This window comes from Talpa occidentalis, unplaced genomic scaffold, assembly GCF_014898055.3.
Source record: "Talpa occidentalis isolate TD23 unplaced genomic scaffold, MPIMG_talOcc4v2.1 talOcc4.4, whole genome shotgun sequence".
In the NCBI taxonomy this organism is placed as follows: domain Eukaryota; kingdom Metazoa; phylum Chordata; class Mammalia; order Eulipotyphla; family Talpidae; genus Talpa; species Talpa occidentalis.
Window position 1 is genome coordinate 38,555,264 of NW_023604295.1, and position 23,364 is coordinate 38,578,627.

At 40.1% G+C, this 23,364-nt stretch overlaps 1 protein-coding gene across 2 annotated transcripts in view; it reads right to left on the reverse strand.

Annotated features, from left to right (window-relative positions):
- The window catches only part of ATP13A5 (ATPase 13A5), a 101,388-nt gene that overhangs the window by 30,140 nt on the left and 47,884 nt on the right, over positions 1 to 23,364 (reverse strand). For both annotated transcript variants that reach the window (XM_054700454.1, XM_037525294.2), the window contains 8 exons: positions 21,221 to 21,409; positions 13,797 to 13,858; positions 11,837 to 11,987; positions 9,223 to 9,309; positions 8,455 to 8,611; positions 6,341 to 6,458; positions 2,699 to 2,823; positions 1,747 to 1,907 (listed from right to left, as the gene is read on the reverse strand). In XM_054700454.1, coding sequence (XP_054556429.1) covers positions 1,747 to 1,907; positions 2,699 to 2,823; positions 6,341 to 6,458; positions 8,455 to 8,611; positions 9,223 to 9,309; positions 11,837 to 11,987; positions 13,797 to 13,858; positions 21,221 to 21,409 — 1,050 coding nt within the window. The remainder of the gene's footprint in view (positions 1 to 1,746; positions 1,908 to 2,698; positions 2,824 to 6,340; positions 6,459 to 8,454; positions 8,612 to 9,222; positions 9,310 to 11,836; positions 11,988 to 13,796; positions 13,859 to 21,220; positions 21,410 to 23,364) is intronic.

Here is a 23,364-nt window from a genome sequence, read left to right on the forward strand (position 1 = left end):
TGCCGGTTCGATCCCGGCCAGCCGGTGAGTGTCCCACATGGCGCGGTAGACCTCTCCTGTCTCACCCACTGCTCCCCTCAGCAGTGTATTTCAGTCAGTCTGCCTGTTCTGTTCCCCACTCTGTCTCTGGTGAGTCCTCTCACCCTCCCGTGCATCTGGCCTGTATCCCGGTTCTTGAATAAATAAATAAATAAATCTTTTTTAAAAAGTATTAAAAAAAATGATTCATCCTAGGAAAGGCATTATAGATGGAAGAAAATATGTTAACATGCTGAACTGAGAAGCATGGTGACACACCCTTCCTGCAATAACCTCCATTGTCAAAGACTCATTAAAAGATCAATTCAAAAACATTCCACATGAAGCAAGGACCAAATTCCCCTTGCTTTTGCTAGAAAGGAAAGGGAGCGAGTATGGCAGGAGGGAACCAGACAAGAGGAGGAAAGCCTGAGACTGCGATGTGACTTCTCCTTTCAGTGACTAAACTTCACTAAAGGTATTAAGCTCATAGAGGGCAGTATGAGTGGACTGCTTGTTTAAAATTAAGTGAGGAGGCTTCCCTGGTGGCACAAGGTTTAAGTCTCAGCACTATAAAGCTCTCCGCAGTCACTGCAACATGAGTTTGATCCCTGGCCAAGGAGCTAACCCACACGGCACAGCAGACCTTTCCTGTCTTGCCCGCTGCTCCCCTCAACAGTGTATTTCAGTCTATCTGCCTGTTCTGCTCCTCACTCTGCTCTCACCTCCCTGCACCTCTGGGCTACACCTCAGTTCTTGTATGCATAAATAAATAAAATAAAATATTTAAAAAAATAGTGAGGACCTGATTTTCACCACAAACAAAATTGAGGCAACATGCATCAGGGCAGAAACAAGTGGATTTGCATGGCAACAGCCCCAGAAATCTGCGAAGTATAGAGAGAAGTGTCATCTTTAGCAGCCCATGGGGGTTTGAGCCAAGTTAACACACCTCTTCACAGGTAGGGACTGGACCGCCCTATATAGTTGTGCAGTCTGCTGCACAAAGGCCTGCTCTAAACTTAGCAGTCTGAGGAGCTGACCAGTCTGGAAGAAGGACACATTTTTGTATTTGATCATCTGAAGGACCATCTCTTCAAATTTACACAAAGGCAGAGGTGCTACCTTTAATAATGGAAAGTCAGGCTGCAACCCAGTCTCTTTGTCGGAAAAGATTGTTTTGTCACTGTGTACAGGGAGTTTGCTATCTAGAAAAGCCCAGAAGCCATTCATTTCATGTCACAGGTACAGTACTATCAAAATGTCCATAGACCTGGATGGAATCAAGCAGACCTGAATTGATTTCCTGCTCTGCAACACAACAGTTGTGTGTCCTGGACGAGGTTACATCTCTAGACCTCTGTTTTCTTATTTGTAAAATGAAATGTTTGCTTAACTGCATAGGGTAACTGTGAAGATCAAGTAGGAAATCTGGATGCAAATCAGTGGTTCTCAACCACAACTGCACAGAGGAAGCACCAAGACTGAGATTTAATCAGCAGAACCTTAGCACAGAAAAGCTTAAAATCTCCTCCAGGCAATTCCTGTGTGCAGCAAGAACTGGGAAGAGCTAGTGGAAATGCTAAATGCCTTGCAAACTGCAAAACCCAAGACAGATGGCAGAGATTATTACTGTGGTGACTTCTAATTTCAAGAGTAGGCTGCCCTGGGCCAGGGCTATTTTCTATCCAGCCAAGCCCAGGAAAAGACCTTCTAACAATTGCTTACATTCTTCTGAGGTCCATTTTCTTGGTTCTCTACCAGCTTCCAGGTCACAGAGGCAGGAGCATACTCTCCTGGTTCATTGGCTTCAACGAGGATCACTTGGCTCCCTTGAGGAATCATTTCAGAATTCTTTGCAACAGTAATGGCTGTTTGAAGGTTATCACCTAGATGACAAAGACAGCTGGCTTGCTTTATATATCAACCAGAACTGAGCTCTCCCTCCTCTGAGTGCCCACATCACTTTGTTTGCACCCCTGGGAGGCATTTATGTTGTTCTGCCTTATATCATGACCATGATCTTACCTCTACCCAAGCTGATCTGCCCCCAGTGTCAAACACTATGTCCTCACCTCCCTCCCACAATATTTAATATTGTATCCTGAACATTGTGTATTTCTACAATATGTACAAATGAATAAATAACATTTAAGTGCTTTATGGCTAATCCTTGCGGAGTGACAGATCTTAGTGGTAAATGTAATATGGGCCTAGTATGATAGCATAAAACCATCCATGTGGATAACAGTTCAGCAGAAAAGAGGACACTGTGGGTAGGCCATGCTTGGATTCGATCATCACTTGCCATGTCTGCCCTGCACCCTGCAGAATAGTCCAGCAGAGTGTCACAGCTTTTATACAGAGGTCTCCCAGGTTCCTGATGAGGACACTTCCATTCTAGTGTTTAAATATGTGCTGTGAGCATAGGAGTACTGCACAGAATTCTGGGTAGGAAAGTGCGCATTAAACAAAGAGAATGAGAATGGATCCTGCTTCGAGAGCTCATGGTCATATTGGGGGAGCTATGTTTATTCCCAGGTAACTGGACCACAGGGAAACAAACTTGACAGCAAAATATTTTTCTTTTTGCCGCAGTCACATGAACCCACACAGCTCACATAGTCCTTTTCTCAGGCCTGGGATAAATTCCATTTGTCGGACACCTGGAAACACATACCAGTAATCATCACCGTCCTGATGTGGGCCTCCCTCAGTTCCTTCAAGATTGGTTTGGTTTCCTTTTTCAAGCGATTCTCCATTATGAGAAGCCCCAAAAATGTTAACTCTGATTCCACCATCTCCCTTTGGTTTGAGGAGAAAGACAATGTTCAAGCATTATCTCTACAGTCTCAACAGAAGGACTGATTTCTCCTTTTTAAAACTTTTTAAAACTTCTCTTCTTTTTGAAACTTTTTAAAAGTTTTATCAATGCAATACAAGGACATATTACAAATATCAAAAAGAATCCCAAATCTTTCAATGAAGACCAATGATCCTTGTTTCCATACAGCCTCGCTCTTTCTCTGTTCCAGAGGCATCCACTTTTCTCTCTTTTAGCTGTTCATTCTAGTTTTCAAAACTACTTTTAAAAAACAACATGCTTAGCTTCCAACCCCTCTGTTAGATTTTAAATTTTTGGTTAATCACATATATCTAATTTCCAACACCTTTTTTATTGAACTTGTTATCTTTTCAGTTTTTAAGGCATCTAATAAGTACATATTGAATACAGGACACTATAGTAGTAGTTGGTCCTGAAATCATTCATTTCTGCCTCTCTCTGCAACCTCTGGTAAATACATGGCATCAGTCAAGGATTTAGAGCTTTCAGAATTTGAAATTGGAAGCTTGAAGTCTACCTAGGTTATATTAGTTCTGTGGGACCTCTTCTCTGAAATGGAATAAACTTCAAGTAGTTTTTTGAAACTAAATTTGGGGGCCAAGAGCTCATTCTTGATCTCTCATAGTCCTTTTTTCTGTCCAAAGTGGAGTTAAGATGGAAGAGAGAGAAGGAGATGTAGGAAGACAACCTTTTTGCACACTGTCAATTATTCCCCAGGATTCAGTCTTGAGTCTCACTTTCATCTTCCATTGCACATGACAAATCTGATTCTCAGCTTCTTGAAGTTCTACAAGGGAACCAACTTTTCTTTCTCCTGCTGGATCAATTACTCACCCCACCCCTGACTTTACACCTCACAGAAATGTATAGGAATCTCTCATCTGCACAAATTACTTCTCTGGTTTTCTTTGATTCTGTTTCTTTTCATTCTTGTTAGAGGACTTGGAAGCAAGAGGAAATGAACACAAGAAGGTCAGTAAACCTTCTTTAAAGGACAGATCATAGCTGGATTTCTTTCTTTTTTATTGAGGTAACATTCACCTACATTATTACAGGTATTTTGGAAATATAGGACCCCTCCCCGCAGGTATTGCCATTATAGTACACCAGCCCCCAAATCCCCCAGTCTACCACTATAGTCCATTGTGCTCCCTTCCCTTTTCTTCTTACCCCTCTTGCCCCCTCCCACCCCTCCCCCTCTGGAGGCTCCAGTTCTACTGTCAGCTTTCAAGAGTGACCTTTTCTGCAGTTTATCATTATCTGAGCCTGAGGAAAATAATTCAAACTTGAATGGAAACACAATGAAGGAACTTCTCTCTGTAGTAGAGTATGTTGCTACAGCCTTCATTTCAAAGTCCATTCACTAAATAGCTATAGTTTTATACCTTATATTATGTATTATATATTAGTTTTATATCTTACAGTATGCACTTGGTAAAAATTCAGATAATCAGATATGAATCCTGTCTTAGTGATCTCAGAGAATATTATAAAAGAAAATCTGCCTTAATATAAAATTTGTTAATTTCCCATCATTTAACCTCATGACTTTTTATTATAAATTTGATTAATATTTTCTCATTAACTAGAACGAAAAGAAAGATCCAAAAATCTTCTCATTAATTTATTCTCTTTTGGGTCTTTATCTAACGACATTTCTCCTTCACTGCTTCAGATACTTTGGCCTCTTGCTACTCTACAACAGTCCTAGCAAAATCCTGGGGCAGGGCCTTTCACCCACTCTTCCTGCTGCCTGCAAAGCTCGTTCTCCTGCTGTCTGATCCCTTGCTCCCTTCACTTACACAGATCTCTGTTCAAATGTCACCTCCCAGAGGACTTCCCTCATAACCTCACATAAAATAGTATTTTTTGTCTTTTTAAAATCCTCCTAAGCTGCTTTATTTTTTCCACCAGTGTATTTATCACTACTTGTCAATATTTTATTGGTTTGGTATGTATCTCATAATGAAAATATAAGCTTCATGAGAGCAAAGATTTTACTTTACTGACTTCTGAGTCCTCACTGCTTTGAGAGTGCCTAACACAGAGTCAAGCTCAACAGAAATTTGCTGATTTTCCTGAATTAAAGGGAGAATCTCTAAAATAAAGTACTTCTGCAATTTGCTTGTTTTTTCTAAGTCATATGAAGAAACTCATCTGCTTCACTTTGATGACCCCAGTTTTCAGAGGTTATTTAAATATAATTTGATTTTAAAATCAAAATCCTATTCTTTTACCCTCTTTGAAAATAGTAACAATATTCCAAGGAGTATTCTCTGGGAAACCCAAGATGGTTGGAAATCTAGCACAATTTACCCTCACTCTGTTACTTTGTTGTATTTATAATGTTTATCTCACTAGTGGTTTTTAAACGAAAACAATACGACCATATTTGTATGTGCAACGGGTTGTGGTTGCTCTCCTTATCAAACTATACATGACTTTTCTTCACACATGAACTTAACTTTGGTTACTAAAACTGTCTTTTGAAAAAAATTACAAAATATCATGTTTTATAGGGCTTTATATCTGCCCAGGAGTAACTAACACCTTGAATGTTAAATCTGAGCATGACATTCATGGATTCAAGATAAGCTTTGTGATTCTATTTAGAAGATTAAAATCTCATAACTGAAAAAACTCCTTAGAAGTTATGCAATCCTACATTTTATAGATGGAGAAATGAACATAGTTTAAGCAAGAGGCAGCGATTACTGATTATATTAGAGTAGATGGATTTGGGTTGGAAATAGTAATGCTGAACGAAGGATATCTACATCTTACCCAGGGAGGCTAAGTGTCTTTCCATCAGCAACAGAAAATCAAGGATAAGTAACAAACAGATTATCTGTTACCCAATTTTCCACACTATTTCTCTACTCCTTTGTGATAGGCAATTTAAAAGCAACCTTTAAGAACTGAGAAACACTGAAAGAAAGAATAATCTACAGATTATCCTCTAATGAGATTGACTCATCCCCTCAACTTAAAGATACTGGCTTCTATTTCCCATATGGTACTCAGTTTGCACTCACTACCTCTCCACCTGAGGGAGATGTTCTATTGAAAAAAACCACATCTAAAATATTCTGGAAGCTATTTAAAGTACCAGCTGTCTCCTGCTCTTAACCCCTTTATATTTGGGACCCCCATGACAGTCAGCCAAATAATGTTCTAAAGTTGAGGGAGAGTTGGTTATTTTTGATGGGATGAAGGAATGCAGGACAGAGATATCTCCTGTCAAGAGAGTCAGGAGATCTCAGCTGTCATAATTGTTCTGCCACCAAACAGCTCTGCGACCTGAGCAAACTCTCCCTAGTCTGGCTTAGAGTTGCCCATCTTAGAATCAGGAACTAGATGAGATGGATTCTCCATCTCCAAGAGCTTTCCCAATCATTAACTTCCCTGTCCATTACTAGGGGCCATTCACATCATGCGCACAGAGCCTGCCCTACTGCTGATTTCTGAGTTTCTTACCTGACCAAACATGCCACTTCTGAAAGTTTCCCCATCTTCAAGATTTTATGGGCAAGGGCAATGACACGAAAACCTTGTAATGTGTAATTCCTCAGTTCCTGTAAGAAATTCTTGGGCACTTCCAGGAGAGAAGAAATGGGTAAACATAAGGTCACAATGAAGGTCATCTAACTCCTAAGGAAGACTGAGATAAAGTTATTGTACCTCTTTAATTGTCACTCCATAAAATGCTTTAATGGGGAAATAACAGCTTCAAGTAAAGGCCACAAACAAGTTCTTCAATGTGTTCTTATAACTCTGACAGAAAAGAATGTCAAAGATACACTACTCATGAACTGACTGTCAAATGCATTGGCTAGATTCAGGAGTGGCAGACCTCAGGACTATGTCTACCTAGGTGAAACAAGGAAAACAAATGACCTTCTGGATCAGAGATTAGTAAACTACTGGCCAAATCTGTTCCATCACTTGTTATTCTAAATAAAGTTTTATTGGGACACAACCATGTCCATTTGTTTGCTGATTATCTATGACTGCTTTCAGGCTGTCAGGGTTGAGCTGCTGAGACAGAGACCCTGAGGCCATCAAAACCCAAAATATTTACAATCTGTCTCTTTGCAGAAAGGCTTGCCAAGCCCTGTTTTAGATCACAGATGATACAGTTCCAAGATATGTGCATTTTGGCACATATTTGTAATCACAATTAATTTTAATATATTTATAATTTTTTTGTGATTTAAAGTATGCCTATAAGAATTTGTAAAGAAACTTGACATAATGGGAGATAAAATGACTCATGTTGCATAATTCTGAGTTCTGGTTTCCATTCTACTAACAACTAGCTCTTTGACCTGGGGCACAATAAGTATCTCTATTCCATTTCAATTTTCCCAGCCATAAAATGAGGGGGATGTGGATCTCTATGTCCCCATTCATTTCAGACCTTCTGTAATTAAAAATAATCCTGGTAGTGGGGTCTAATTGCAAAGAAAGTCCCTGTTTTCTACTAGCTCTCCATTTCATATATATGGGGCGGGGGTGAAGGGAGAGAAGATCATTTAAAATAATATTAGCACCTGTCAGAGGCCAGAGATTGAAACACTAAGAAGAACTGGAAGAGCTATCAAAAGGATGAAGAGGAGGAGAGAGCGAGTACAGGCCCAAAGCCTAACTGATAGAGCAGACACAATACTTACCAGTTAAAATTTGAAATAAGATATTTGTATTTGAAAAAAAGCAACAGGAAATATAGGCCTTCCATCTGTGAATGACAGAGTTAATAGGAGCTATGAGAAGATCAAAGTTAGACAAAAGGGAACATTTCTAAAGTTAAAAAGAAGATTCTAAGTCAAAAGAAAAGTTAAAGCAATCATTTACCAAATCTAGAATTCTGTGCGCAAACTGATGGCTATCAGCAATCGTAAGGAGAATATAGGTGAAAATCAGGAGAAAAAGTCCAATTTTATCCAAATGAACTCATTTGAATGCAACAGTATTCTTATACACCTGGACTGTTCCTTAGAGAATACATATGTTTATAAGACTAAGAAACAATACAAATCAGCTCAAAATCTGGCCCAGAAAGATGAAATTGCTGTGGAAACGATCAGTTACTGGCTCTTATACTACCTAATCTACTCTAAACACTTTTTTTCTAGAATATTTATCTTTTCTAAATTCCCCTTCCAACAATCTGCTGGAAACCCCATGAATGGTGCAAGTCCCCTGGAGGCAACAAAGAACCTGTCTGCAGAATTAGTCCAGAGTTCAGACCTATTTTTTTGGTTCCTTCTGAATGCTCCTTATTCTCCCTCCCTGGTTCTCTCACTCCCATGCAGCTTCCTATTCTGGCTCCAGATGCTCCCCTCACATCTCCATCCCTGATATTCCATTGTGGCTGATCTTTTTGTCTGGCCCATAACCAGATATTTATTTCCATTTCTCTGCCTTGAAGTTATCACCTCTGTCTAATCACATCTTCCAGACTCACCCTACCCACTGAGAAAATCTTCATTATTTTTTCCACCTCCACATTCATTGATTTAGTTTCACTTGCTTTATATATTCAGCTTTTAAAGTATTTTACCTCCTAAAAGTAAAGTATCTGTAAGTACCTGTTTCAGATCTGCAGAACCTGACCAACATCTCTGGAGCACCCTTCATGTAGACGTGGAGGTGCTCATCCCCCGCCAGCTGAGCCACCACAGACATCCTCTGCAGACTTGAGGAAAAGGGAAACTGACGCAAGATGCCAATGGCTTCCACAGGGCTCTGCCAGTGTACCAAGAAAGGGGAACTTCAGAAGCTTTGAAATGAGATTTAGCAGATGCATGGTTTACACTGTGAGTCCAGGGCCATCGTGAAGTGGTATATGTGTCACAACACTGATACTTTTCCAGATGCCTTTAAGGTGATTCCTGCAAGTAGTCTGGTCAGCCTTCCCCTTGACTGCATGGAGAAATCCTAATCTTCCAGGCCACCTCCTCTGTGGTGCTTCTCTTTGCTAGAAGCAATATTCACTCCCACATTTTGAGGCTTGCAGCTCTTTCTTGAGCCTTTATCACAGCTCTTAGCACATGGTATTGCACTTATTTACACCTACATTGATTTTTCTGCCACCCCATGTATCTTCCAACACAAAACTCAACTTCTCGAGTTTTGAAATCACTCTATCCCTTATCCCCTCACTCAGTGATCTGCATAAATAGGTACCCAGTGAGTGTTAGTTGAATAAAATAAATGGGTAAATTCAAGAATGAAGGAATGAGCAAACTAATTATAAGGATAAGGCCAAATAATAGAAACATAAAAGTCTGTGAAAGTCAGGGAACTTTCGTCAGTTTAAAGGAGAAAGCAAGAAGATTTAAAGAAGTAAATCTTACCTGACTGGCACGTGGCCCTGGTTTTATTATTATGCTTGACTGTGACATTCCAAAGGTACAGTAGTCTGTATTGAAATCTTCTATGACCTGTTTTAAAATAAAAACATAAGATCCCTTAGAAAAAAATAATAAGAAAGAAAACTTTCGCATTGCATAGCACTGTGATCTTTTCAAAGCCTTTTTCACATAATTTCTCTTCTAAGCCAATTATCTTAATACCCATCATTTCAAATTTCTCTGGTGTTGATTTGTATTATGGACCTTATGGTAGAATGTCAAAAAGTCAAAAATATTGTGACTACATTTTAAGTAGTAATTGATGCAAGAAGGGCTAGCTACAGGCCAATGGTTCTTCCTAAATGGTATTTATTAATCAGAAAATGTTTGAGTTGCACTTAACTTGCCAGATCAGCTGAGTACATTATCTCTCAGGTGAGTTAGGATAGGGTCTTGAGATAAATATGGGACTATTTTATCCCCTTCATCAATGCTACTAGTTTGATTGGTTAGCTAGAGAGTTAGCCAGTTATCCCTTAGTCATTAGCAAATTAGAAGGCACATATGAAAATGGTTTGTATCTTTTGGGTACTATAATGATATATGTAATACCATGTGAGAAGCCAATATTCAACTAAAATACACAAAAAAACAGTTGCATGCATACATAATAGAGGTCAGAAAATAGGAGATAATATCTGGTCTCAGCTCTGTCTTACCTGTTTAACCTTGGGGACATCTTTTTATTTCTTCAGCCCTCAGTTTTTCTGATAAATATTCTGACATCTCTTCCAGTGCTAAAATTCTTAAGGGCCTATAAGGTTATTTCCCCTCCCTCTTACATTTAGTGAAAGGTTCCTAACACCCAAAGCATATAAGCTTATTTAACTTGAGAATGCTCTTCATTCAGCTTCAAACTCAGGGAATAATCTTACATGTATGTGTTTTGTTTAGGAGAATACACATTTTCTTAAAGAACATTCTAAAGAGCTAATACTAAAGACATATGTTCCCAAACAAAGCCCCAAATTGTATGTCATCAATACAGACAGAGCATACTTCCTTATAATGGGGAAGAGGATCGAAGTCACATATACTAAAGATGACCCTGTGCAATTCATCCTGTGTGAACTCCAGGATGCTAATAAGAATATTGCTCTTAATAATTATTTTGATTCCTCTCCATTGCAAACCAGGAAAGTGAGTTCTGTTTATCTTGGTGTCAAAAATCTCTCTACAGCTCATGCCCTAATTTTAGCTTACCATTATCAGAAATGTCCCTGTTTACCTTTATCTCCCCATATTACTTTGACTTCTTTTTTTTCTTTTTTTAATATTAATTTTTTTTACATCGTTCCTTTTTGAACAATATTTGCTTCTCCCACACCCCTTTAGGTGTAGCCCCCCCTAAAGTTTCCTTCCCCAATGCACTCATGCACCATCACCTCAGTCCCCTGTGCTCCCTCCCTCCCTCTGATCCCTCTCCCTCCTCCTCCCCGTAGTATGTCTCTGATTTATAATTGTTTTTGCTTTGTTGTGTTTTGTACAGTTATCATTTTTTTACACTGATGTCTTATTTTGTTCGCCTATATTCCTGCTACTTTTACTTCTAAGAAAGCTATCATTTTTCTACCAGACATCTCTAAATTAGCCTCTAAGTGTGGTATACTTTATGCCCCTGAAATCATTTATGTTCATTTCTTTACAAACCTGCCGAAGTGCTGCTCTGTATTTTATGTATCTTAGTAAGTAGCTGCATAACCTTTTTGGAGAACGGAATACTATAATTAATTAACTAATGAATGCCTTCCATTTCCTGGACCACTACCACTACCAGGCTTACAACCATACGCTCATGGTCTCAATGTTCACCACAGCTCCATGCAGGAGACACTGCTATCCCAGATGCATGGGTGAGGGACAGACTCCAAATCTTAGTTTGCGGTGGAGTCAAGAGGTCTTTCCACCACCACATCATGACAGCTGTCAGGAAGGGTTTCTTCATTCACACACTCAGAAAATTTCATCAGCTGTACTCAGAGTCTTCCAGTCTGGGATCTCTATATATGCTGTTCAATATAATAGCTACTAACCACTTGTGGCAATTCAAATTTAAATTAAATTATGTTAAAAAAAATTAAATTAAATCACATTTTGACTGCTCAATTGTCACATGTGACTAGTGGCTACTGGATTGGGTGGTACTACTTCAGACTCCTATTTCACAGAGAATTTTTTGAGACTATTTGCACAACATTCTGGCCTGTTAATAAGGTTTTTGTGATCAAATAGATTTGGTAAATGCTGCATATCATAGTCCTCTTGAATAGTCACATTGTACCACAGCATGTTAAAGAAATCCTGCCATCAAAAATTTAATTTAACTGTGTTAAAACAGCAGTTTCCAAGTTTATTTGATCATGGAATCCTGTGTCAGGTTGCCCTTAGAGTTCTTTAGAGCAGAGATTGGGAAACTTAGGAAGAATCAGGTTTTCATTCATGCTACTACTATGAATCTTATCTGGTTTTCAGCTAAGGTTGGAAAAGCTTTAATGCTCCCGGTGATGATTTCTTCAAATTGTCTTCATTTCTTTGAGGCAAGAAAGTATCACCTTACCCAGGCAGTGCCCTCAAACATTTTGAGGTCCAGTAGATCTCCCTGGACGGTCCCATCCAGAAGAATCAGAGAGTGGCAGCTGGCCATGGCTGCACAAAGTGGGCCCCAGGGCAAAGCTTTGCCTGAGGCAAAACTGTGGACTTTCTGGAAACTGGTAGAGAAGATAATTCATTAAAGTTTCTGCAAAATCCTTTTGCACACTCAACCTCTCAAGCACACCTCACTCCTATGTGCAAAACTTTCAATAGCTCCCATGCTGTCTAGGATAAACCTGCTATTCAAGCCTTGTCTACTCCAGCTCTTTGTTACCTTACATATTCTACACCTATCCTACTAATGTGCTTTAAGCAGTTTTTCCAGAACCAAGTTAAACTTCTTGCAATTTCAACCTTGCACAGGAATCTCCCCGCTTTTCAGCCCTTGTTTACTTGGTTTCCTCAACTTCTAACTAGAATATTCTGCCTGCAGATTGCTCTTTATATAACCCTCCTTTGACATGGATGTGATTTTGACAACAGAATTTACCTCTGGCTAAGTGATACCATCATTTCAGAAGGCTGGATATAATAGCAATCTAGGCCTACCTCACAGGGATTTTGCCAGGTTCATTCCTGTCAGTCCATGAGGTGGCAGTATTGGGGTGAAGGCTCAGAAATGACAACTGCAAACTTGTCAGAGCTGACTCTAAAATGCCCAAGCAAGAAGTCTCTAAACCAATTAGGTAGCAGAAATGAAAGAGACCTGTCTGGTGATTCCTTTACCCTTCAAATAAAATAATATGCATGGAACCTGAAATACTTCTCACTACTTAACCATGAAACTCCAGGCTTGAACTTTGTCCTCCTTGACAGTAGACTGGCTGGGTTCACTTTCCTCTCCTCCCAACAGGAAGACTAACTGCATCTACGTGTTTCTACTCACCCCCAAAATTTCCAGGGAGAGAGAGGAGGGTTGGAAACGGCAAATAGCCTTTTCCCTTTCACTGTACTGGCCTACAGAGGCCCTGCCTGGGTAGCAAAGGACTGAGCAGCCAGGAGCAGAGACACATAGTGGGTTAGAGTCCAGGAACACTCAGTCCATGTCTTCTGCAAAGTGGCGCTGCTGTTACCATGGGCCAGTGCTGCCCTGAGGCATCTTGAGGGTGCCCTGCATGACACCTTCAACCAGAGAAGCTTTAGTTACCATGTAGATCCAAGGTAAGGCACCCAGAGCAGAGGCCTGGACACTCAGACTGAGAAATCAGCACTAGACCAACATGGAAGGGAGGTAGGAAATTGGGGGAACTTCAGGGGTAGGGCACTGTACCCCTTTCTAGCTGAGTTCAGGGGCAGCATCTCTGAGTGCTTCCTCCCCTTTCTAGTACCACCTCCAGGTGGTTTTCCCAACATAACTCATTCTCAAAATTAATTTCTATCTTTTACCCACTGTGATTATAAAAAATCAGGATAGCTTATTATATCAAGCAATCATTGTTATGTCTTCTTCTCTATTCTGCTGCTTGTGCCCCAATAGCGACCCTTTCACAGCCTGGTTCGCACAGTGAATGGGGTGCGTGTGCTCCTCATTATCCCCCACAGTGTGAGCTCTCTGAGGGAGGAGACGAAGTGCTTTTTTCTAGATTCCCCCACCACACTACCCGCCCAGGATGTCTTTGCAGTTTTTAATTAAGCACAGCCCTGATTTCACTCTTTGCGCCTCTGTTTTATTCATTAACATAATCATCCAACTCATTTTATTCCATTTTTTCATATGGAGTTTGAAGGCCTCCTTTCCCTGTCTGATTATCCTGAACTTAGAGCTCATTTAATTTAACAAGTTAGAATAATTGGGAACTGGTTGGTTCTAGCCAATGATTATATGTATTTGGTGTGACATTCCTCCCTCAACACTGGCAAGTGGATTTGAGAGTCACTGAGTGGGGGCAAACTGTCACACATCCCATCTTTACTTAGGGGCCTACCAGTTGTCTGCAGAAGGGACAGTGCCCCAGAGGTCCAGGCCATCCTCTGTCAGAGTGCCAGTCTGAAAAAAAATTAGAATTGGTTAGCATAAGCTTCAGAGCTTTCAAACATTAATGATTTACAAGACACCCAAGCTCCCAAGAAATTCAAGTCCTGGTTGCCCAATGCCCTTCGTTTATAATCATGACATTTGAAATCAGAGATGTGTACCTGGAGAAAGACTTCAACAGGTGCTAACAGATTCCCATAGGACCATGTTGGTAATTAGATGATTCTCCTTACTAATTATGACAACAAAGTGCAAGTGCTTGTTTTGGTTTTGTTTGTTTGTTGTCGTCACAGTTGTTAAGAGAGAGGTTCAGTGGTTGAAAATCCAACAAGAACTAGCTCGAGTTTGACTTTTCAGTTGGCACCTGCTGTCTTTCTAAAGCAGAGCTCGGCAGAATTTTTTTCTTTCTTTTCAAGACTATTTAATTCATAGTCTGCCATCTGGTTCACAGTAATTTTCTAAAAATACGGGTGACATGGTGACTGTCCAGATTGGTAATGAAATGTTGATAAAGGGCCTTGGGACTACAGAGAGTAATGAAGTGCTAATAATAAATATTAATTAATGCCCATGAATAGGCTTTATTGTTAGATCAAGTGGAAAAAGGTTGGGAGATTTGATTTGCTCTATTATGGGAGAGTATTTGTCAGATAATGTAACAGAGAAAGCAAAATGGAACTGAGTACCATCACAGCACTTTTAATTTGCTCATTACTTCACAGTCAATCATTAATTACAGGGCTTGTGACTTTATGTGGAAGGATCCTTACTCTACTTAACACCCAGCCAGGCTAAGGAGTTGACTACAGCTGCTCAGCTCTGTGAGGAGGGACCAGAGCATTAGCAAGCACTGGGGAATATCCACTTCAACAGATACTTGTTTCATAAGGTCATCTCTCTATCAGACACTGAAGTTTCTTGTTTTCTACCAAATACTGTCTTCTATAATTTACAACACATAACATTAGCAAAATGTTTTACACTTAAGTGCTTACAATTCCCACAACTGAATAAAAGGGTAGAGACATTTCAGGTTACAAGATACAATGGTTAGAAAGAAAGAACCAGAATCCAGTCTATCTAGAATCTTCCACTAGGCTACAAATGTTAAAAGGATTCTGCAAATGGGCCTCCCCGGTGGCGCAGCGGTTGAGCGCTGGGTTGCGAAGCTGCCTGCAGCCTCTGCGGCGCCGGTTCAATCCCCGGCTGCTTCCCGGCCACCGGCGGAAGATCCCACATGGCGCGCAGACCTCTCCTGCCGCCCGCTGCTCCCCTCAGCAGTGTACTTCGGTCCTTCTGCCTGCTCTGCTCCCCGCTCTGGCTCTGGTGAATTCTCTCACCCTCCCGCGCTTCTGACTGTACCCAGTGCATGTATAAACAAAACAAACAAAATAAATAAATAAAACATGCCTCTATAAAAAAAAAAAATAAAAAGATTTAATAAAAAAAAAAAAAAGGATTCTGCAAAGCATGTAGAAGGACAAAGCCCATACTGAGCTTCTAGCTTAAAGAATTAAGGAATCTTTGTTTCATTCCTTCTCTTCAAAGATAGGTAATATGATTGTGTGAAGAAAAATCTGTTTCATTTCCCTCCTGCATTTTATAAGGTCCCCAACCTCTGATTTAGATTCTAAATCCCCTTGAGTTGTTTCATTTCAAAAAGAGTTAGCTTAACTTAATTCAAACTGAAATGTTTTCCAGATGATTAGATCTTAAATATCGATATTTTGAACATGAAAACAGAGATGATACCATAGGAAAACAGAAATGGGACCACGTTATTTCTCTACATGAAAATGACCCTTATACAATAAGAGCAACCATAAATAGAAAGAAAACTGAATTATAGCTGAGGTTCTAAAGGTAATAAGATAGAAAAAGAAAAGTTCTTAGCATAAATACTAGCCCAGACTGAAATGAATAGAAAAAAAAAAAAGTAATGGTCTCAAAGAATTTAAAACAAACCAACACAAATCAAAATATATTTGGGAACAAATGCATACTCAGAAGCCCAGTGTGAATGTCTTCTAAAAGGAAATAACACTAGATGGAAGTTGAATTAATGTGGAGTGCTTTATTCCAACATCATGCTGGTAAAGTTTTATAAAGTGAAAGCTAGAGAGAAACAGAGATAATTTTAGTTTCAGTCTTCTTATCATAAAAAGTCACAGAGAACAGTTGTGTCAAATTCAGGATTAGATTTCTTAATTTTCAGATACCCCATAAAGAGTTCTTTGTATGTAATAGGCCCTGTGTCATATGGAGTTTGGTTAATATGCTGAGGAGCACTTTCTCGAATAGTCCAGCAAAGGAGCAGGTGAGGAAGAGGAGACAGTTGTACAAGGAAACTCAAGTGACAACCTCTAGAAATATTAGTTTTAGAAATAAAGGAATCTTTTCAATATAATACTGGAAGTCCTAGCCCAAGCAATAAGACAAGAGAAAGATATACGAGGAATCCAAGTAGGGAAGGAAGAAGTTAAACTATCACTATTCACAGATGATATGATAATATACATAGAGAATCCCAAAAACTCCACAGAAAAACTAATCAAACAAATAAATCAGTTTAGTAAAGTAACAGGATACAAAATCAACACGCAAAAATTAGTAGCCTTCCTATACACAAACAATAAATCTGAAGAAGAAGAAATCAAGAAAACCATCCCTTTTATTATTGAAACAAAAAAAATCAAATACTTGGAATAAACCTAACAAAAAAGGTAAAGAACCTATACAAAGAAAACTATAAAACACTGTTAAAAGAAATAAAAGAACACACAAAGAAATGGAAAGGCATCCCCTGCTCATGATTTGGAATAATAAACATTATCAAAATGGCCATCCTACCAAAAGCAATTTACAGATTCAATGCTATTCCAATAAAAATTTCAATGTCATTCTTCAAAGAAATAGAACAATTATTGATGAAATTCATATGGAACCACAAAAAACCCTGAACAGCCAAAGCTCTCCTGAAAAAAAAAAGAAGGGAATGGAGGCATCATACACCCAGACTTCAAACTATACTACAAAGCCATAATCATCAAAACTGCATGGTATCGGAACAAGAACAGACACAGAGACCAATGAAATTGAATACAAAATCCAGAAATAAACCCACAGATTTATGATCAACTAATCTTTGACAAAGGAGCAAAGAATATACATTGGAGCTAAGAAAGTTTGTTCAATAAATGGTGCTGGGAAAACTGGGTCGCTACATGCAAAAGAATGAAGCTTGACTACTACCTAACACCATGCACAAAAACCAACTCAAAATGGATTAAAGAACTAGACATAAGACCTGAAACCATAAAATACATAGAAGGAACTATAGGCGAAACACAACATGATATGCACATCAAAGACATCTTTACAGACACATCACCCAAAGCAGTGATAGTGAAGGCAAAGATCAACAGCTGGGACTACATCAAATTAAAGAGCTTCTGCACAGCAAAAGAGACAATAACAAAAACAAAGAGAAACCCCACTGACTGGGAGAACATTTTTGCACACAACACTAATGATAAAGGACTAATCACAAAAATCTACAAAGAGCTGATGAGACTCAACAAAAACAAAGAAAATAATCCAGTCAAAAAATAGACAGAAGAGCTAAAAAGAAACTTCTCTGAAGAGGAAATGCAAATGGCCAACAGGCATACGAAAAAATGTTCAATATCACTTGTCATCAGGGAAATGCAAATCAAAACTACAATGAGATACCATCTGACACCAGTGAGAATGGCACATATTAAAAAAAAACTAGCAACAACAAATGTTGGCAAGGTTGTGGAGAAAAAGGAACTCTCCTGCACTGTTGGTAGGAGTGCAAACTGGTCCAACCACTATGGAGAGCTGTGTGGAGATTTCTTGACCTACTAAACATAGAGCTTCCATATGATCCAGCAATTCTACTCCTAGGTATTTACCCAAAGGACACAGAAACATCAATTCCAAAGAGCACCTGCACCCCATGTTTATAGCAACACTGTTTACAATAGCTAAGATTTGGAAACAACCCAAATGCCCAAAAATAGATGACTGGATCAAGAAGATGTGGTACATATACACCATGGAATATTACTCAGCATTCAAAAAAGATAAACACATGCAATTTGCAGCAACTTGGATGGTGCTGGAAGGGATTATGCTCAGCAAAATAAGCCAGAAAGAATAAGAAAAACACCGGATGGTCTCACTCATAGCAGGAATCTAGAAAACTTAAATAAGGGACCAGGAAAAAGAATAACTATAAGAAAGAAAATATCAAAATCAACAAATAACTATGAACAAGAGACACTCTATGGGGGTTGGGGGTGGGGGTGGGGAAAGGAGGGCTTGGGATAAAAATAAGGGGGTTGTAATTTTATGGGGAATATAAAAATAAAATTTAAATTAAAAAAAATAATAAAATAGCAATATTAGACCCAGTGGATGTTAAACTAATATAATTTTGTGAAAATAAACCTCACATTTAAAATAAAAAATAAAATAAATAAATAAAAGTTATGTTTCTTCCCCCTCAAAAAACAAAAAATAGGGAAGGAAAAGCACAAGGGACTAAGGTGATGGTTCACAGGTGATGTGGTGGTGGGAGAATTATGGGAAATACACCTGAGGGGAGAAATCAAATATTGCACAAAAATGAACAATGATGTAAGAAAAAAAATGAATAAATTAAAAAATAAAAGGCAAATGTGGGAAAAAAAAAACAACTCTAAATGGTATAAAGAACTAGACATAAGACCTGAAATCATAAAATATATAGAAGGAAATATAGGCAAAACATTACATGACATGCACCTCAAAGACATCTTTACATCTTTACACATCACCCAAAGGAGTAATAGTGAAGGCAAAGATAAACAGCTGAGACTACATCAAATTAAAGAGCTTTTGTACAGCAAAAAAGACAGTAACCAAAACAAAGAGACACCCCACCAATTGGGACAAAATTTTTGCACATGACACTAATGACACTGATCACAAAAATCTACAAAAAGCTGATGAGACTCAACAAAAATAAAGTAAATAATCCTGTCAAAAAATAGGCAGAGGAGCTAAAAAGAAACTCTCCAAAGAGGAAATGGAAATGGCCATAAGCATACAAAAAAAATTCAACATCACCTGTAATCAGGGAAATGCAAATCAAAACTACAATGAGATACCATCTTACACCAGTGAGAATAGCACATATTGAAAAAAATAGCAACAACAAATGTTGGCGAGGATGTGGAGAAAAAGGAACCCTCCTGCACTGCTGGTGGGAGTGCAAACTGGTTCAACCACCACGTAAAGCTGTGTGGAGATTCCTCAACCTGCTAAAGATGGAGCTTCCACATGATCCAGCAATTCCATTCCTAGGTATTTACCCAAAGGACACAGAAACATTAATTCAAAAGGGCACCTGCACCCTTACGTTTAGAGCAGCACTATTTACAATAGGTAAGCTATGGAAACAACCCAAATGCCCAAAAATAGATAACTGAATCAAGAAGATATGGCACATATACACAATGGAATATTACTCAGCAATCCAAAAAGATTAACTCATGCAATTTGCAGCAACATGGATGGAGCTGGGAGGGATCATGCTCAGCGAAATAAGCCAGAAAGAAAAAGAAAAATACAGGATGGTCTCACTCATACCAGGAATTTAGAAAACCTAAATAAGGGACCAGGAAAAAAACCTAATTATAATAAAGTAAAAATCAAAATCAACAAGCAACTATAAACCAGACACACACTTGAGGGGGGTGAGAGGGGAGGAGGGATTAGGGTCAAAATAAGGTGGGTGGGAATTGTATGGGGACTATAACCAAGATGAAAATGCATACATTGTGCAAAAATGAAAAGTGATGTAAAAAAATATATAAAATTAAAAAATTAAAAATAAAGCAATCTCCCTCCTATGTTCTAAGTGCCCATGAAGCTGCTGGGCAAGTAATGGGAATCCCTATCAGGAAGCTTCTAAGGTGTTATCTGGCCCTGAATCTAGAATGAAGTTATTGTTAATTTAACCCTACTAGTTCCTGACTAGTGGTGATTGAGTTTCTTTGCCAAGAAAACAAAAGTACTGAACTCAAATAACCTAAGAGCTATACCACTGCCAGCTGGCACCTCCACTCGCCTTCCTGCCCTCACTGTCTAGGACAGGGAGCCATCTTCTCCTCCACAGTCCCCAGGGAACCTCCTGCTTCATCCCCACTTCTCTACAGTCCCTTCTCACCATTTCCCACAGATGGAATAAATAAAAGGCACCACAAAAAAGGAGGGTGATAAGGGCTCCTGTTTTCCTTCATGACAAGGGGTCCCCCTCTCACCTTGACATATCAGGCCCTGAGCAATTGGAATCCTCTCCAACCATATTTCTTACAAAATAGCTACCTTCTCACCAGACCCCTTGTTCTGTTCCCCACATGCTATGGCCCTAGCATCCCTGTGCTCCTGAACTGCTCACCTTCTACAGAACAATTGAAACCACCATTCACAGGTGACCCCTGCTTGTGACAGGTGACCGCACTGCCATGCTTTGCTCACGTGTCTGGGCTGCCATTATCACTGTCTACTGTTCAGTTTTATCCGCTTTGTTAGCTAAACTGTAACCTCCTCAACAACCTGCAGTATCTCATGAGTGGGCCTTTCTGCCTGTGTGGGTTTAGTTTTTCAAATGCAATAGAACTAAAGACATTTTGAGGCCTAGCCATACTGTCTGCATCACAGCCCCTACAGTGACTATGCTGGCCTACCTACCTGGAGGGAGTATCCCAACAACAGATGACCAAGCTGAATTCCCTCCAGGTCCCCATGGGAGAGCCACCAGGAGGAGTCTCAGGGCCCATCCATCAGCAGCAGTCCTCCCCATCTGAACAAAATCCTCTCTGCCACCTTTTCAGGACTCTGAGCAGACAGAATCTTCCCTAATCCTGACACTTGGGGAGCAAAGGAGAAATGAGGGGCCATTTATAGACACAGGCATTGTTTACTCCCTCCCTTTCCTTAAAAGAAGCAGCAGAGGAGAAAGAAATATGTTCGCTTAAGCACAGGACAAAGCACTTCAGGGAACAGAAACATCCTTATATTTTTTGCCTGAAAGAGCCAGTCCAAATGAAGTTATTACAGTAAGAGATTGTTTTGAAATCCAAAACAGCCTCAAAAAATATTAAATGCCACAGGAAAGAAATTCATGATATGATAGCCCACCCACGTCCTCAGGATTCAGTAAAGCTCACTCTGTGACCCGCTGGGGCCTCAGTGCTCCTATCTGTAAAATGAGGCTGCTGAACCAGACATTCCCCAAGGCCCTTCCCAGCTCTGCTGTGCCCTGAGATCAGTAACCTCCAACCTGGAAAGTTCAGACCATACTTTGTCAAAGCACACAAGGTTTATCTGCCCACACATATTGATTCTTTGTGGGGAGATACAGAAGATTTTCTTTTTCTTCAGCCTCCTTTGCGCATACACGATGCCCGTGGTCAGGGCAGCGGGCAGCACAGGAGGGACGGTCACAGTGAGGAGGAGCAGGGCCATGGTTGCTGTGTCCTTTGGAGGGACCTGGAGAGGGAGAGACATCAAGGTTAGCCTCATAGAGCAAGCTGGTACCCTCCCTGGCACCATTTCCTGCATCACCACAGGAGCCCTAGAAGCTCCAAATATTCCTGGTGTGTCACTCTCTTGCTAGGGCCATGCATTCCCTTGGCTTCACCCACGGATGAACAACTTGTCTCTGTTACAGCCACCCTCGCCTTTTCTAGCTCTGTTTCTCTCTAATTGGTGCTCTCTCCATCCAAAACATCCATCCCATCCCCCTCGTCATACTTCCACACCTTCTGTGGACTCCCAGGGCACTGAAACTAGTCTTGAGTTGTAACATTTCACACAGGGGTTTGACTGTTGGTTAGTCTCTCGTTGACCCCCCTCCCCATCCCATCCACAAGCTCCCTGAGAGATGCAGCTGTGGTGCATTTATCTTTGGAGTCATCTTTACATTCATCTTACTCAGCTCTCAATACAGAATCCAGCACATTTCCTGACACCTAGAAAGTGCTCAGCACTGTGGAATGAATGGTGACCCGATAAAGCTTTGAGCTACATTCTGCCACCATCTCGCCTGTATTATTTGCCACTGGAAAGTCAACCATAAACAGCCTGCTCTTGCAGGACAGTGTGCTCCAGAACAGGCATGTCTTAGGCTACATGCTTTATTTGGTTACTCCTCACTACAACCTTATAATTAAATACTATTATATTCTCTACTTCACAGATAAGGAGATAAATTATTAAATAACTTTTCCAAAGCCAAATGATATTTGGCCTGAGGCTCTGGACCCTCATTAGTCCACCTCCAGGGTTGTTATACTATCAAGTCTTTCCCCAGGAGTCCGAGTCCCTGGCCGGTCCCCAGTGATTCACAAAGTTCAGAATGTGGGGCCCAGAACAAAATGCAAACAGCGTTCCTTGTTTTATTATCCACATGCTCTGCATATTAATGAGTCCATCCTCTACATCTCTGCCTACGTGTTTATGGAATTAACCATAAGGTCAGACTTAAAGTCCTCTTTTGAATACTGGTAACACTGATACAAGTTCAGTAACGATGGTATTGGATGCATCTTTGGCCTAATCTCAGTTTATCACAAAATCCGTCATTTCCTGCTTTTTCCAACCGTAACCAGAGAGGGGTTTTGACCCTGAGCCCTACGTAAGCCCAATTCAATGCAGATAGAGGCAGCCAAAGAGCTACAGGTTCTGACCCACAAGACTGCAAGTTCTGAGATTGTTAGTCTGGCTCCTTTGATGTGCATTGGCTATTGAGTACTGGCCATTCTTGGCCATTCTTGGCCTTCATTCCCGGCCACTCTCAGGGGCTTCCTGGTCCATAGAAGAGGGCCCTGTGCTTGTTTTCATTCAGGTTCTTCCTGCTCTCCAGATGAAATTGGCTCACTGTTTCAAATTCCAGGCTAGCTGGCTTTGATATTCTACCTTGCACTTTCCAGAGTCCATTCTACTTTTGCCAATATAGTCTGGCTTCATTTGCCCTTGCTTTAGAAATCCTCCCTGGGGTGTTATTTGACTGAAATGACTACTCAGAGCTCAAGTTTGAGTATGTGCATTGCCAAGGCATTCTTGTGACTATCTTTTCTCACCAATAACTCACCTCCCCCCACTTTCCCCTCTCCCACCAGCAATACACAGAATATATTGATGCCACCAATTTGGGGATTGCAATTAACCCATCCACACCCAGTTTATAACTATGTTTGACCCTCTTATTTACAATTTTTTTCTTTTTTTCTCCAAGCCCACACTGTTAAGATCCCAGCATGTCTTACAAAAGATCCTGCATGGTTCACAACAGCTCGGGTTTCAGGACCACAAAAGATCTCAGAGAACATTAGGGACAATCTTTCCCTCTTCAACCCTTTACAACTACTAAGAGGAGAGGTCCAAATAAAAACAGACACTCAGAAGCCAAAAAGGGAAATGTGGACACAGCTCTGTAAAAGTGT